Here is a 15,116-nt window from a genome sequence, read left to right as displayed (position 1 = left end):
TGACAGAAGTTCTTGGAGAGGATTATTCAGAAAGTGGATGGGAGGGTTGTCCAGTCGGTCTTTTCGGAGAGACATCGTAAGAGTGTGAGATTTGTCAGGATTGAAAGACATGTTCCACTTGTTTGCCCAGTCTGTGATTTTGTCCAGGTCTGCAGAGAGTGAGGAGGTTGCAGGCTGCCGATCTGACGGATGATCTGACGGATCTGACGGATGAGCGACAGCGAGTAGAGTCATCAGCAAAGAGATACAGAGGATTTTCAAGAGAGTCAGAGAGATCATTGATGAAGACCAGAAAAAGCACAGGGCCCAGAACACTGCCTTGGGGAACTCCAGCCTGAACAGGAAGAGGAGATGAGAGAAACCCATTCAGGGCCACACGTTGACTACGACTAGAGAGGAAGTCCGCCAGCCATGCGTGGAGATTTCCATGGATACCAAAGGAGGATAGTTTGGTGAGCAGAGCGGGGTGCCAGACCATATCGAAGGCACGTGATATGTCGAGGGAGACAGCTCTAATTTCCTGTTTGGCGTTGAGGACCTCCATCCATTGTTGAGAAAGCATAAGCAGCATGTCCAGAGTAGAGTGACCAGGTCTGAAACCAAATTGATGATCAGAGATCAAGCCATTGGAGATTACAATTATATATGTCGGTTTTAGTCCTATCACTCAATGGTGAAGAATCACTTTAAAATTCTCAATCCAGATCTGGGTCCGAATCTTCACCAAACTCTAATCATTACCTCCGCCACCAATGGTGGATGGAGATTATGTTTTCACACCCGTCTGTCTGTGAACAAAATATCTCAAAAGGTTGTGGACGGATTCGGACGAAATTTGGCTGAGAGGTGGCGTATATCACATGGACGAAATGATTCGATTTTGGTGAAGATCCGGATTCGTATCCAGCTAGTCGACGGAGTCTTCACCATTGAGTTATATGGCCAACCAGGTGGAGGTATGCTCTCCACTGAATGCCGTTCTAGTTTAATCTGCGTCACACACTCAACCTCTCCACCAAATTTCATCCGAATCCGTCCACAATTTCTATATTTTGAGATATTTTCTTCACAAACAAATCGACAGGAGGTGAAAACGCAACCAAGCACCCTCCACCTTGGGTAATGGAAGTAAAGTTAAAAACACAAAATTATTTAAAATATGAATCTGGTGTGTCGAAATAAGACGTTTTCGCAGTGTTATTTCTTTGGCAGCATTCTAACAGCTTGGATAAATCGGTTAAAAAGGTGACACGTCCAGCCTGTGGCCGCCGTTACGTATGTCTCCCATCTTTCCTCAGTCTCCATGGCAACGGTTGTAAACAGCGTGGATGGGCGAACTGTGATTGGTCGAGACAGTAGATGCGTCAGCACCGCAGCAAACGCGATCGGCTTTCTGGAACATTGGTGATTTATAATGTGAAATGAAGACAGAATCGAATCGATTGATATAAAAATGTTGGTCGAAAAAAATGGCTTCGTCACATAACGGCTTTGTCGCTTTGCGACGGGACCTTACGTCACTTCCGCTGTTCATACGTTCCCTTGATAATAGCTGGGCGGTGTGTTGTAGGTTATTGAAGCGATCTCAACCGATCTTTGAAAAACGCGTTAAAATCTTGTGTCGTACAGTAATAATTATTTCTTTTCTCTGTAAATTACTGGTATTATTATGTGCGCGGAGAAACTTGATCTCAAAAAAATCAATGGAAATTTTTGAAAACTAATATATATTTTAACACAAACAAACATTTCCAAAGACACGAACAATTCAATATTATTAAAAACAGATCTGTAGGACTAATAAATGATTATATTTTGAAGCATATATTATCAGAAGAAGAAGAAGTAAAAGAAGAGGAAGAATCCGTCAGGGCGTTTTGTGATGGCGACCATGTTTGCGGACACGTTGCTCATTGTATTCATCTCGGTGTGCACAGCTTTGCTTGCCGAGGGTATAACATGGTTGCTCGTGTACCGCACGGAAAAGTACACGAAGCTGAAGAATGAGGTAGAGCGGCAGAGCAAGCGTTTGGAGAAGAGGAGGGAAACGGTGTCCGAGTTTGCGGGTAAGCTGCAGAAGAAGAAGATGGAGCGTGAAGAGGAAAAGCTCAAGATGAACAGTCGGGACTTGTCCATGGTTCGCATGAAATCCATGTTGGCCATTGGATTTTGTTTTACCGCTCTCATGGGAATGTTCAATTCGATATTCGAGGGCCGGGTCGTGGCCAAGCTGCCCTTCCAGCCGCTCGGTTGGCTACAAGGTCTTTCGCATCGGGGTTTGCTGGGTGACGACCCCACAGACTGCTCTTTCATCTTTCTCTACATCTTGTGCACCATGTCCATCCGCCAGAACATTCAGAAGCTCCTCGGCCTCGCCCCCTCTCGTGCTGCTGCCAAACAGGCTGGCGGCTTTTTGAGCTCACCGACACAGGGCACAAAATTCTCCTAGAGCCGAGAAGACGCGTTGAGAGGGCGCCCTTTGTGGATTAAAGACCCTCCCTTCGTCTGGTGGTCGTACATGTGGCTGTGGTTCAAAGAGCCTTTCGATTACTGTGGTTACGGGTCAAACACGGCCCCTCACTGTGGTTGGGGGTTGAGGGGTCAAATACAGCCTCACCTCACTGTGATTGGGGGGTAAAACATGGCCTCACCTCACTATGATTGGGGGTTTAGGGGTCAAACACGGACTCCCCTCACTGGTTGGGGGTTGAGGGGTCAAACACGGACTCCCCTCACTGGTTGGGGGTTGAGGGGTCAAACACGGACTCCCCTCACTGGTTGGGGGTTGAGGGGTCAAATATGGCCTCCCCTCACTGGTTGGGGGTTGAGGGGTCAAATATGGCCTCCCCTCACTGGTTGGGGGTTGAGGGGTCAAATATGGCCTCACCTCACTGGTTGGTGGTTGAGGGGTCAAATACGGACTGCCATCACTGTGATTGGGGGTTGAGGGGTCAAATACGGACTCCCCTCACTGGTTGGTGGTTGAGGGGTCAAACACAGCCCCCCTCACTGTGGTTGGGGGTTGAGGGGTCAAATATGGCCTCACCTCACTGGTTGGTGGTTGGGGGGTCAAATACGGACTGCCATCACTGATTGGGGGTTGAGGGGTCAAATACGGCCTCACCTCACTGTGGTTGGGGGTCAAACATGGCCTCACCTCACTGTGATTGGGGGTTTTGGGGTCAGACACTGACCTCTCACTGTGGTTGGGGGTTGAGGGGTCAAATGTGGCCTCACCTCACTGGTTGGATGTCAAACGTGGCCTCACCTCACTGGTTGGATGTCAAACGTGGCCTCACCTCACTGGTTGGGGGGTCAAACATGGCCTCACCTCACTGGTTGGGGGTCAAACATGGCCTCACCTCACTGGTTGGGGGTCAAACATGGCCTCACCTCACTGGTTGGGGGTCAAACATGGCCTCACCTCACTGGTTGGGGGTCAAACATGGCCTCACCTCACTGGTTGGGGGTCAAACATGGCCTCACCTCACTGGTTGGGGGTCAAACATGGCCTCACCTCACTGGTTGGGGGTCAAACATGGTTCCCTCACTGGTTGGGGGTCAAACATGGCCTCACCTCACTGGTTGGGGGTCGTCAAACGTGGCCTCACCTCATTGTAGCTGTGGTTTAAAGATGGGAATAGTTTGACCTCTCCGTTGCTGCAAATGAAAGACCCCTTGACCTAGATGTCGAATTCATCACATCTCTCCTAACTATTTCCATTTACTTTCCTAAAAATATGTAACCTCACTTTTCGATTAATCTTTAGTCCGCAGTAGCTTATTCTGTTTATACATTCATGTTTACATCCATCCATCATTTTAAGATGAAATTGATACTTTGGGTATTTGTCGGAGTGAGCTGCTCTATCCTCTTCCCTCATTGATTTTTTTTTTTTTTTTTTTTTTTTTGGTTTGACTAATTTTTATTTATTTTAATTAATCAAACTGGGATGTAAAAAGCCATTAATGTGGAAGGGTAAATGTTTGATTCACACCATTTTTGGGATTGTACCCACACCATGTGCACCAGCATCTTTGAACGTTCAACTTTATTTCTTTCCAATAAGTGCAAACAGCACACACATGAACTCTTTCATCAAAAATATGAAGGATCTAAACGTTGTGCATCATTTTAAAACATTGGCTTTTCCGAGCGGGATTGAAGTTTATTATGCAGCAGAATATGTTAACTTTGGCAATTGTTTTCAAAGGATACATGCATGATTAGGCCATGATCGGGCAAATCCGTTGGCATGAGTGAGGAGCTTTCCTGTTGATTTTCCTGAACTCAAGAAATAAAGATGGAATGCATCGTGAAGATGAGTCGAAATTGGACATGCATCACATGATTGGTTTTTCTTTTTCTGAAGTTTGTCCCAAAAGTTGATCTTGGAGACGGCGTGAAGCTGGAAGGTGTGAAAACATTTTGCTACCGATGAGACATGCTGAATGGAGAAGGTGGATCAGACTAGGCAACGGTTGCTGGAGTGAGATGTGCATGGAAGAAGTTTCGGGAACTGAGTGGCGTGCTGATGATGAGGGGAGTGTCGTTGAAGCTGAAGGGAAAGGTGTATGCTGCACGTGTGAGAAGTGTTATGATTTATGGGAGCGAGACATGGGTCATGAATGTAGAGCAGCAACGAAGGCTGGAAAGGGTGGAAATGCGAATGGTTCGACGGATGTGTGGAGTATCGTTGAGAGAGAGGACGACAAATGATGAATTGCGAAAGATGATGGGAATAGAGCCTGTGATGGATGCTGTGAAGAGGAACAGGTTGAGATGGTTTGGTCATGTGTTGAGGAAGGATGAAAGTGACTGGTTGAGAAGAGTGATGTAAATGAATGTAGAAGGAAGTAGAGGACGGGGAAGACCAAGAAAGACTTGGCTAAAGATGGTGGAAGAAATGTGGGCAAGGGGGTTAACAAGGAGAGATGCAGAAAATAGGGCAAGATGGAGAGGATTGTCATGGGCACCGCAAGGCTAACCCCCGCTCTAGCAGGGGAAATGGCCTTAAAATGCATGTTGTTGTTGTTGTTGTTGTTGTTGTTGTTGTCCCAAAAGTCCTGTCACTCCACCTGTTAGAATTCCTATCTTGTTTACCGTGGCACGCAAAGCGAAAACAAGGTTAAGCGATTGGTTAATGTCCGTCCATCTACAAATGTCAGTTTATGATCGAGGAACAGTTTCTTGATATTGACCCTTATAATTTGAACACGAATCGGAAAACAAACGCCGTTTTCCACTTTAGCTGTGAATTCGTCCTGGTCACACTTCCACAGAGGACTGAGAAAATATTTTTTACTCGGTGTGCCTACCTGGCAATCGAACAGAACTGAAAATCAATCCAAACAGGAAACATAGTTTTTAAGGACACCAACGACTAACGCAACGTGTTATGGTTATGGGGTGGTGTCGCTGCGTCAACGGTGGTGAAACCCGGAATTCGTTTCCTGCCAATGTCCGTCATAGGTTTTCGTTACCACGATAACCTGAACGGCTGAAGGGATCTTAGTTAAACTTGGTGCAGGTATGCATAGAGGTAAAGATGGACCGATTTAGATTTTGGGGTCACAAGGTCAGAGGTCATGTTCGGTAAAAGTCCTGTTACCATGATGACTTTTTTTTTTTTGTACAACTTTTACAATCGATTATATTATTTAAATTGAAGTGTAGACCTCAACACTGGGTGGTGTATCGTGTTTTATGTACTCCATAGTTTTGTAAATCTTCAACGCACTTAATCCAGTGGATGGTTACATTATTCTGTGGATGCAAAACCACTTCCACCCACCCACCCTTTCCAAGCTTCGATATTTGTGTTCATCTCCAATTTTTTTTTTGTATACTGAGTCGAGGCTCGTGAAAGAGCTAACATTTACTTCACAAACAAATCAACCAGACAAACAAAATATATAAAAAGAGGGAGCGGAAGACAAGATGGGGAGAGAAGGGGAAGCACACAAACACAACATTTGAGAGCAGGGAGAAGTGTGGAAGGGAGAGGGCTTGGGGGGAGGAGGCGTGGGAAGGGGGGGGCGGGGGGGTGGGAGAAGTATAAAACACAAGGACACCAAGGACTTCCAGGACAGAAGTTGGTATTTCAAAAAAGTGGAATTGGGGTGAAATTAGCGGGGGTAGAAAAGATCAAGGTTTTGGATGGGGGAAGATAAGAGATGGTGGTGAACAGCTGTTTTAAAGACGTGGAGGGAGGAGTGGGATTGAAGAGAGTGAGGGAGTTTGTTCCAGAGGTGGGAGAAAAGAGGAATGAAGGAGTGAAGGTGAGCAGAGAGTCTTGATTTTGGCAGTTTGACCATAAGAGGGTTGCAGGCAGATCTTGTGCGACCTGTAGGAATATTTGGGGGACAGAGCCCAGAGAGAGCTGGGGGGGGGGGGGGGCAAGGCTGGAGAGGAGTCGGTAGAAGATCATAATGCTTATTATTTTCCACGTGTACTTGTCTTGATTTATTCTGCCATGACTGCCTCCCTGGTACCAAGTCACCATCATTAGGATTCCAAAAGTAAGGATAAGTTGTCAAAAACCAGGCTAATTCAGAATTGGCAAAAACTTCATTTCCATAAATGTTATCCTTGAGGATTTTTTTTGGGGGGGGGTAGGGGCCATGGTTTCACACCTGCGCTACCATGTTACCTTGAAATAGACACCCAAAACATTTTACATCGTTGCCAATCCAAAACCATGATCTTTTATATTCTCATAAACCTCCTCCACTCGTTCCTCCATCCACCCCAAATTTCCAGTATGCCCTCCTGAAGAGGATCCACCTTGTCCACCCCTTGCATCATTTCCTGCCCTCTCATTCTTTATCCAAATCTCCCTCTTGGCCTTCAACTCTGCTGTTTCTTTTGCATCCTGTTATGTCTTGATCCATTTTGGTGTGCTACCTCTTCCATGAGCCTCGATTGTGTAAACCCAAAAAATGCAGGGATACGCTACTACAGCAAAATCAACATGGGAGTTTGTACATGGTTCATTACCCTCGCCAGAGGAGGGCATTGCATTTGAGTCTGTCTGTCTGCACAGAATAAATATGATTTTCTCTGCAACCGTTGGTCCAATTGACATGAAATTTTCACCATAGGTGCAACTGCACCTGTAGATTTTTAAAATGATAATTATGACGTCATAGGTCACGTGGTTCGGCCGCCATCTTGGAAAAATCGAAAAACTTCACCTCTATCTCTGAAAGTGCTGAACAGAAAAAATTGAGACATGGCTCATTGGAAAGAACTATCCAGGGGGAATAAAATGTTAATGATGTCATAGGTGCCTCCATTATGACGTCATAATTCGACAAGTTTAGAAAAATAGTTTGGGGGAAAAAAAATCGGTCACGTGGTTTGGCCGCCATATTTGTTTAAAAACAAAAGCCTTAAAAAACACAAATGCATCCTGCGAGGGTTTGCAATCTCTGATTGCTCTTTTTCTTGTTACCTTCGCAAAAGCGGAAGGTTGTTTTGATCGCTGTGTATTTATTTGTATGTCTGTGTGTGTGTGTGTGTGTGTGTGTATGTTATTCGCATAACTCAAAAAGTATTAAACCGAATTGCATGAAATTTGGTGGGATGATTGGTTATTATACGGGACACATTTGATTAGATTTTGGGAGCAATCGGGTCAAAGGTCAAGGTCAAGGTCACGAAAAGGTCAAAATCGTATTTTTACCATAGCGCGGTCAATTTTTATCCAATTGGCATGCAACTAATGCCAAAATGTTCAGAATTCAATGCCCGATCTTGTGATATACGACATGACCCAGTGAAGACATTACCCTTGTTAGCGGTTGGGGGTCAAAGGTCAGGGGGTCACGACCTTGCAAAATGTGCGTTTTTTGTCATAACTCGGTCAATTCTTATCCGATTTGCATGAAATCAGCACCAAACTGTTCACTGTTCTGTTCCCTACACTCCCATGCCAAGTACAGAACAGTAGCTGCGGCGAAGGTATGCGCTCTACCGAGTGCCCGTTCTAGTTTGTCTTGTTACCTCCACCTAGCAAATAACATTCTGGGGTAAAGATACCTGCAAGAAAAAAGCAAGCATACCCAAATAATCATGGCCACCAGACAACTATTTGAAGGCCGATTCCAAATACCTACACCAACAAATATTACCATATTCCATTTGGTTTGGTCATGTGTTGAGGAAGGATGAAAGTGACTGGTTGAGAAGAGTGATGGAAATGAATGTAGAAGGAAGTAGAGGACGGGGAAGACCAGGAAAGACTTGGATAAAGATGGTGGAAGAAGAAATGCGGGCAAGGGGGTTAACAAGGAGATGCAGAAAATAGGGCAAAATGGAGAAGATTGTCATGGGGACCGCAAGGCTAACCCCCGCTCTAGCAGGGAAAATGGCCTTGAAATGCTTGTTGTTGTTGTTGTATTGGGGGGGCAATTAACTTGTCACCTGTACGAGTGTGATGGACAAAATGAGGAGTATTGAAAATGGGATGCTGGTAAAGTTATAAAAGTTCGTCGGTGTAACAAGACACCTGGGGGAACGAGAGATCATAATGCTTAGTTTAACGTATGCCACCATGCTTTGATTGTTGCAAATTACAAGATGGACACCAGAAATCCATTAGACGATCAGTATTATGGGTTGGGGGAAGGAAATAGTTATTAGATAGAGTTAGAATTTCAATTTATTAATGGCATCGGAGAGATTCCTTCTCTGGCTTTGTTGCCCTCCTTTATCTCTATCGGCTTTACAAGAGCACGAAGTAGCGCAGGGTAGTTTGGAGTGCCCCACCCAGTAACTGGGTCCCAGCCCAGCCGAGCACAGAAACCTTGCAGCTGTGTTTGTTCATCAAGGCACCCGAGGTGGCATCCACTGGAAACCTTAGCGGGGAGTGGGGGGGGGGGGGGGGGGGGGGAATTAAGATAAAATATACATGTTTATATTATGTATTTGCAATGAACTCGCGAACAGGCCAAAAAGCCTAAACGATATTTGCATCTTCCTCACGTCAAACAAAAATTAAGATAAAATATACATGTTTATATTATGTATTTGCAATGAACTCGCGAACAGGCCAAAAAGCCTAAACGATATTTGCATCTTCCTCACATCAAACAAAAATTAAGATAAAATATACATGTTTATATTATGTATTTGCAATGAACTCGCGAACAGGCCAAAAAGCCGAAACCATATTTGCATCTTCCTCACGTCAAACAAAAATTAAGATAAAATATACATGTTTGTATTATGTATTTGCAATGAACTCGCGAACAGGCCAAAAAGCCTAAACGATATTTGCATCTTCCTCACGTCAAACAAAAATTAAGATAAAATATACATGTTTATATTATGTATTTGCAATGAACTCGCGAACAGGCCAAAAAGCCTAAACGATATTTGCATCTTCCTCACATCAAACAAAAATTAAGATAAAATATACATGTTTATATTATGTATTTGCAATGAACTCGCGAACAGGCCAAAAAGCCTAAACGATATTTGCATCTTCCTCACATCAAACAAAAATTAAGATTAAATATACATGTTTATATTATGTATTTGCAATGAACTCGCGAACAGGCCAAAAAGCCTAAACGATATTTGCATCTTCCTCACGTCAAACAAAAATTAAGATAAAATATACATGTTTATATTATGTATTTGCAATGAACTCGCGAACAGGCCAAAAAGCCGAAACAATATTTGCATCTTCCTCACGTCAAACAAAAATTAAGATAAAATATACATGTTTGTATTATGTATTTGCAATGAACTCGCGAACAGGCCAAAAAGCCTAAACGATATTTGCATCTTCCTCACGTCAAACAAAAATTAAGATAAAATATACATGTTTATATTATGTATTTGCAATGAACTCGCGAACAGGCCAAAAAGCCTAAACGATATTTGCATCTTCCTCACATCAAACAAAAATTAAGATAAAATATACATGTTTATATTATGTATTTGCAATGAACTCGCGAACAGGCCAAAAAGCCTAAACGATATTTGCATCTTCCTCACGTCAAACAAAAATTAAGATAAAATATACATGTTTATATTATGTATTTGCAATGAACTCGCGAACAGGCCAAAAAGCCTAAACGATATTTGCATCTTCCTCACGTCAAACAAAAATTAAGATAAAATATACATGTTTATATTATGTATTTGCAATGAACTCGCGAACAGGCCAAAAAGCCTAAACGATATTTGCATCTTCCTCACATCAAACAAAAATTAAGATTAAATATACATGTTTATATTATGTATTTGCAATGAACTCGCGAACAGGCCAAAAAGCCTAAACGATATTTGCATCTTCCTCACATCAAACAAAAATTAAGATTAAATATACATGTTTATATTATGTATTTGCAATGAACTCGCGAACAGGCCAAAAAGCCTAAACGATATTTGCATCTTCCTCACGTCAAACAAAAATTAAGATAAAATATACATGTTTATATTATGTATTTGCAATGAACTCGCGAACAGGCCAAAAAGCCGAAACCATATTTGCATCTTCCTCACGTCAAACAAAAATTAAGATAAAATATACATGTTTGTATTATGTATTTGCAATGAACTCGCGAACAGGCCAAAAAGCCTAAACGATATTTGCATCTTCCTCACGTCAAACAAAAATTAAGATAAAATATACATGTTTATATTATGTATTTGCAATGAACTCGCGAACAGGCCAAAAAGCCTAAACGATATTTGCATCTTCCTCACATCAAACAAAAATTAAGATAAAATATACATGTTTATATTATGTATTTGCAATGAACTCGCGAACAGGCCAAAAAGCCTAAACGATATTTGCATCTTCCTCACGTCAAACAAAAATTAAGATAAAATATACATGTTTATATTATGTATTTGCAATGAACTCGCGAACAGGCCAAAAAGCCTAAACGATATTTGCATCTTCCTCACATCAAACAAAAATTAAGATTAAATATACATGTTTATATTATGTATTTGCAATGAACTCGCGAACAGGCCAAAAAGCCTAAACGATATTTGCATCTTCCTCACGTCAAACAAAAATTAAGATAAAATATACATGTTTATATTATGTATTTGCAATGAACTCGCGAACAGGCCAAAAAGCCGAAACAATATTTGCATCTTCCTCACGTCAAACAAAAATTAAGATAAAATATACATGTTTGTATTATGTATTTGCAATGAACTCGCGAACAGGCCAAAAAGCCTAAACGATATTTGCATCTTCCTCACGTCAAACAAAAATTAAGATAAAATATACATGTTTATATTATGTATTTGCAATGAACTCGCGAACAGGCCAAAAAGCCTAAACGATATTTGCATCTTCCTCACATCAAACAAAAATTAAGATAAAATATACATGTTTATATTATGTATTTGCAATGAACTCGCGAACAGGCCAAAAAGCCTAAACGATATTTGCATCTTCCTCACATCAAACAAAAATTAAGATAAAATATACATGTTTATATTATGTATTTGCAATGAACTCGTGAACAGGCCAAAAAGCCTAAACGATATTTGCGTCTTCCTCACGTCAAACAAAAATTAAGATAAAATATACATGTTTATATTATGTATTTGCAATGAACTCGCGAACAGGCCAAAAAGCCTAAACGATATTTGCGTCTTCCTCACGTCAAACAAAAATTAAGATAAAATATACATGTTTATATTATGTATTTGCAATGAACTCGCGAACAGGCCAAAAAGCCTAAACGATATTTGCATCTTCCTCACATCAAACAAAAATTAAGATAAAATATACATGTTTATATTATGTATTTGCAATGAACTCGCGAACAGGCCAAAAAGCCTAAACAATATTTGCATCTTCCTCACGTCAAACAAAAATTAAGATAAAATATACATGTTTATATTATGTATTTGCAATGAACTCGCGAACAGGCCAAAAAGCCTAAACGATATTTGCGTCTTCCTCACGTCAAACAAAAATTAAGATAAAATATACATGTTTATATTATGTATTTGCAATGAACTCGCGAACAGGCCAAAAAGCCTAAACGATATTTGCGTCTTCCTCACGTCAAACAAAAATTAAGATAAAATATACATGTTTGTATTATGTATTTGCAATGAACTCGCGAACAGGCCAAAAAGCCTAAACGATATTTGCATCTTCCTCACGTCAAACAAAAATTAAGATAAAATATACATGTTTATATTATGTATTTGCAATGAACTCGCGAACAGGCCAAAAAGCCTAAACGATATTTGCATCTTCCTCACGTCAAACAAAAATTAAGATAAAATATACATGTTTATATTATGTATTTGCAATGAACTCGCGAACAGGCCAAAAAGCCTAAACGATATTTGCGTCTTCCTCACGTCAAACAAAAATTAAGATAAAATATACATGTTTATATTATGTATTTGCAATGAACTCGCGAATAGGCCAAAAAGCCTAAACGATATTTGCGTCTTCCTCACGTCAAACAAAAATTAAGATAAAATATACATGTTTATATTATGTATTTGCAATGAACTCGCGAATAGGCCAAAAAGCCTAAACGATATTTGCGTCTTCCTCACGTCAAACAAAGCACGACCATGGCCCAGAGAAGGAAGTCGGTAGAGCAAGGGGTTGATGAAGCCCAGTGCAGGCAGGCCCAGCCAGAAACGATTATCATTAACCAACGACAAGATACCAGCAAATACAGGTGTTGAGGCCTGTTTAAAAAAAAAAAAAAATGAAGGTTTAACCTTTTTTGAATTTCTGATGAAGTTCACGTCAGCATTGCCTAAAATGTATTTTACCCTCCGGATAGACCTACCGATGTGCCAGACACCCAGGGAATGGGTATAAGATTCGCGACGACCCAGTAATTGCTGGAAAGGGCTGCCACGTCTGGGTAGGCACGTCCACTGCTGTTGTAGTATGAGGCAGGTGGGAGAGATCCGGATGCCAGGTACTTCTTCACTGCCTCCTCCTGAAACATAACACAATCATTTTCTGTTTCAGGTTCAACATAATGAGCACCAGCGGCACTACTTTTGGAATGCGCAGGATAGGCGGAGGTATGTGTGCTCGTTCCCCTGAGCTGTCTAGCCTGGGTTTGAACCTCAGGCCTAACTATAAACTGTCATCCTGGTGTTTTGCAGGCAGATCGAGGCATCGGTGTGTGTGCTGTCCCTCAGATGGACATTACGTGTGCTCTGCGAAGAGTGGGCAAGCTATCGCTGGTGCCCTAAACAAATTACAAATTCCTGCTCTAACCTACAGTGGGCACTGCATTGGCAGCACTGGCACACCCCTGTAAAAACTGATACTAAACCTCAGTCACGTGCTGCATACGAACCACGACAATGGCTTTGGCACGTGCAAGAAAATCAAATAAAAGGTGTGCGCATGTGTTGTATTTCCCGTAGCATGACGTATCGATTTGCAGTTTGGAAGTTAGTGCCATCTGTCTCATGGCTGAAGGTCTTGGTAGAAATGAATGTCTTCATGTACTAGCTTCGCTGAAAAAGTGATACGGTCCCGTTTTTACCATTTCAAATACCTCTTGGTGGTTACAACACAGCATGCAGCTCGACGTTGCACCGACACAAACTCCCAATGTAAATCGACAGTAAGGCTCGAGCATACCTGATACTGTGGCTGAGCGAAGACGTTGCTAAACCCACCACCGCTGATGTAATCGGACACCTCTTCTGTTACTTTGTACGGGTTTGAAAATGTTGTTCCCCCAACTGTCGTCACGTATGGGCTGCACAGCAGAAAGGTTGTGGTGGAGAGGGAGAATATTGGACAGGTGTAGCGAAAGGTAATAGTCTGTGGGCTTATGTAAAAAAAAAAAAAAGCAAAATTTTGGGTAGATTCTTGGCATTCATGTTTAGAAACATCCAGAATCATCACTGATTAAGAAAAAAATGTGCGCCAGTTTTTCCATTAACATTTCGGGCCATTTTTAGGAACATTTAATCGTAACGTTGACACTCCTGATTCATACATGTTGTACCTTTTTAAAAAATTATCCATCTTCAAGTTCTATTGCCGCCCAAATAAATTTATATTGAATTACATGTTCTACATTATTTCTATTAAATGTTTTGGAGGATTGGTGAAGTGTTCGAATCATAAATATGTTGTTATTATTGGAATCCTCATATGGATTGAGCCATATGCAAATGCAAATATCAGATGATATGATGATATGCAAATATCAAATGCAAATATCAGATGATATGATGATATGCAAATATCAAATGCAAATATCAGATGATATGATGATATGCAAATATCAAATGCAAATATCAGATATGATATGCAAATATCAGATATGATATGCAAATATCAGATGATATGATGATATGCAAATATCAAATGCAAATATCAGATGATATGATGATATGCAAATATCAGATGATATGATGATATGCAAATATCAAATGCAAATATCAGATATGATATGCAAATATCAGATGATATGATGATATGCAAATATCAGATGATATGATGATATGCAAATATCAAATGCAAATATCAGATATGATATGCAAATATCAGATGATATGATGATATGCAAATATCAAATGCAAATATCTGATGATATGCAAATATCAAATATGATATGCAAATATCAGATATGATGATAATTGATATGCAAATATCAGATATGATGATAATTGATGTGCAAATATCAGACGCAAATATCACATGAGCCTGGTGTTGGCTTTGTGGTTAGGGTGCGGCTTAGGATCCTGGGTTTGAATCCTGGTCGATCGCTGAATTAACGCCAGGGGGGTTGACTCAGCCTGTCATCCTTCCGACGTCGGCAAATTGAGTACCAGCTTACTGGTAATTCCCTGGGTGTTGCAAGAGTCGACCAACAGGGTTTTTTGTTTTTTTTGTCTACTGAATCGAGGCTCGTGAAAGAGCTGACATTTACTTCACAAACAAATCAACCCGACAAACAAAATATATAAAAAGAGACAAGAGAAGGGGAAGCACACAAACACTTGAGAGCACACAACATTTAAGAGCAGGGAGATGTGTGGGAGGGAGAGGGCTTGGGGGGAGGAGGCGTGGGAAGGGGGTGGGGGTGGGTGAAGTATAAAACACAAGGACACCAAGTACTTCTAGGGT

At 41.4% G+C, this 15,116-nt stretch overlaps 2 protein-coding genes across 3 annotated transcripts in view; one reads left to right on the top strand and one right to left on the bottom strand.

Moving 5' to 3' along the window:
* The first annotated feature begins 1,860 nt into the window (after window positions 1-1,860).
* On the top strand, window positions 1,861-4,338 carry TMCO1 (transmembrane and coiled-coil domains 1). Its single transcript, XM_068115106.2, has one exon. The coding sequence runs from the start codon at window positions 1,883-1,885 to the stop codon at window positions 2,447-2,449; it is 567 nt and encodes a 188-aa protein (XP_067971207.1). The 5' UTR covers window positions 1,861-1,882; the 3' UTR covers window positions 2,450-4,338.
* A 4,310-nt stretch (window positions 4,339-8,648) lies between these two features.
* Window positions 8,649-15,116, bottom strand: part of TPP1 (tripeptidyl peptidase 1) — a 28,933-nt gene continuing 22,465 nt past the window's right edge. For both annotated transcript variants that reach the window (XM_068115104.2, XM_068115105.2), the window contains exons 10-13: window positions 13,617-13,737; window positions 12,802-12,957; window positions 12,560-12,697; window positions 8,649-8,862 (exon numbers count right to left, since the gene is read on the bottom strand). In XM_068115104.2, coding sequence (XP_067971205.2) covers window positions 8,662-8,862; window positions 12,560-12,697; window positions 12,802-12,957; window positions 13,617-13,737 — 616 coding nt within the window. In that variant the 3' untranslated portion in view covers window positions 8,649-8,661. The remainder of the gene's footprint in view (window positions 8,863-12,559; window positions 12,698-12,801; window positions 12,958-13,616; window positions 13,738-15,116) is intronic.

Source organism: Myxine glutinosa, chromosome 5 (genome assembly GCF_964187855.1).
Source record: "Myxine glutinosa chromosome 5, kmMyxGlut1.1, whole genome shotgun sequence".
In the NCBI taxonomy this organism is placed as follows: domain Eukaryota; kingdom Metazoa; phylum Chordata; class Myxini; order Myxiniformes; family Myxinidae; genus Myxine; species Myxine glutinosa.
Note: the sequence above shows the minus strand (reverse complement) of the source record. Positions and strands in the feature narration are given on the sequence as shown.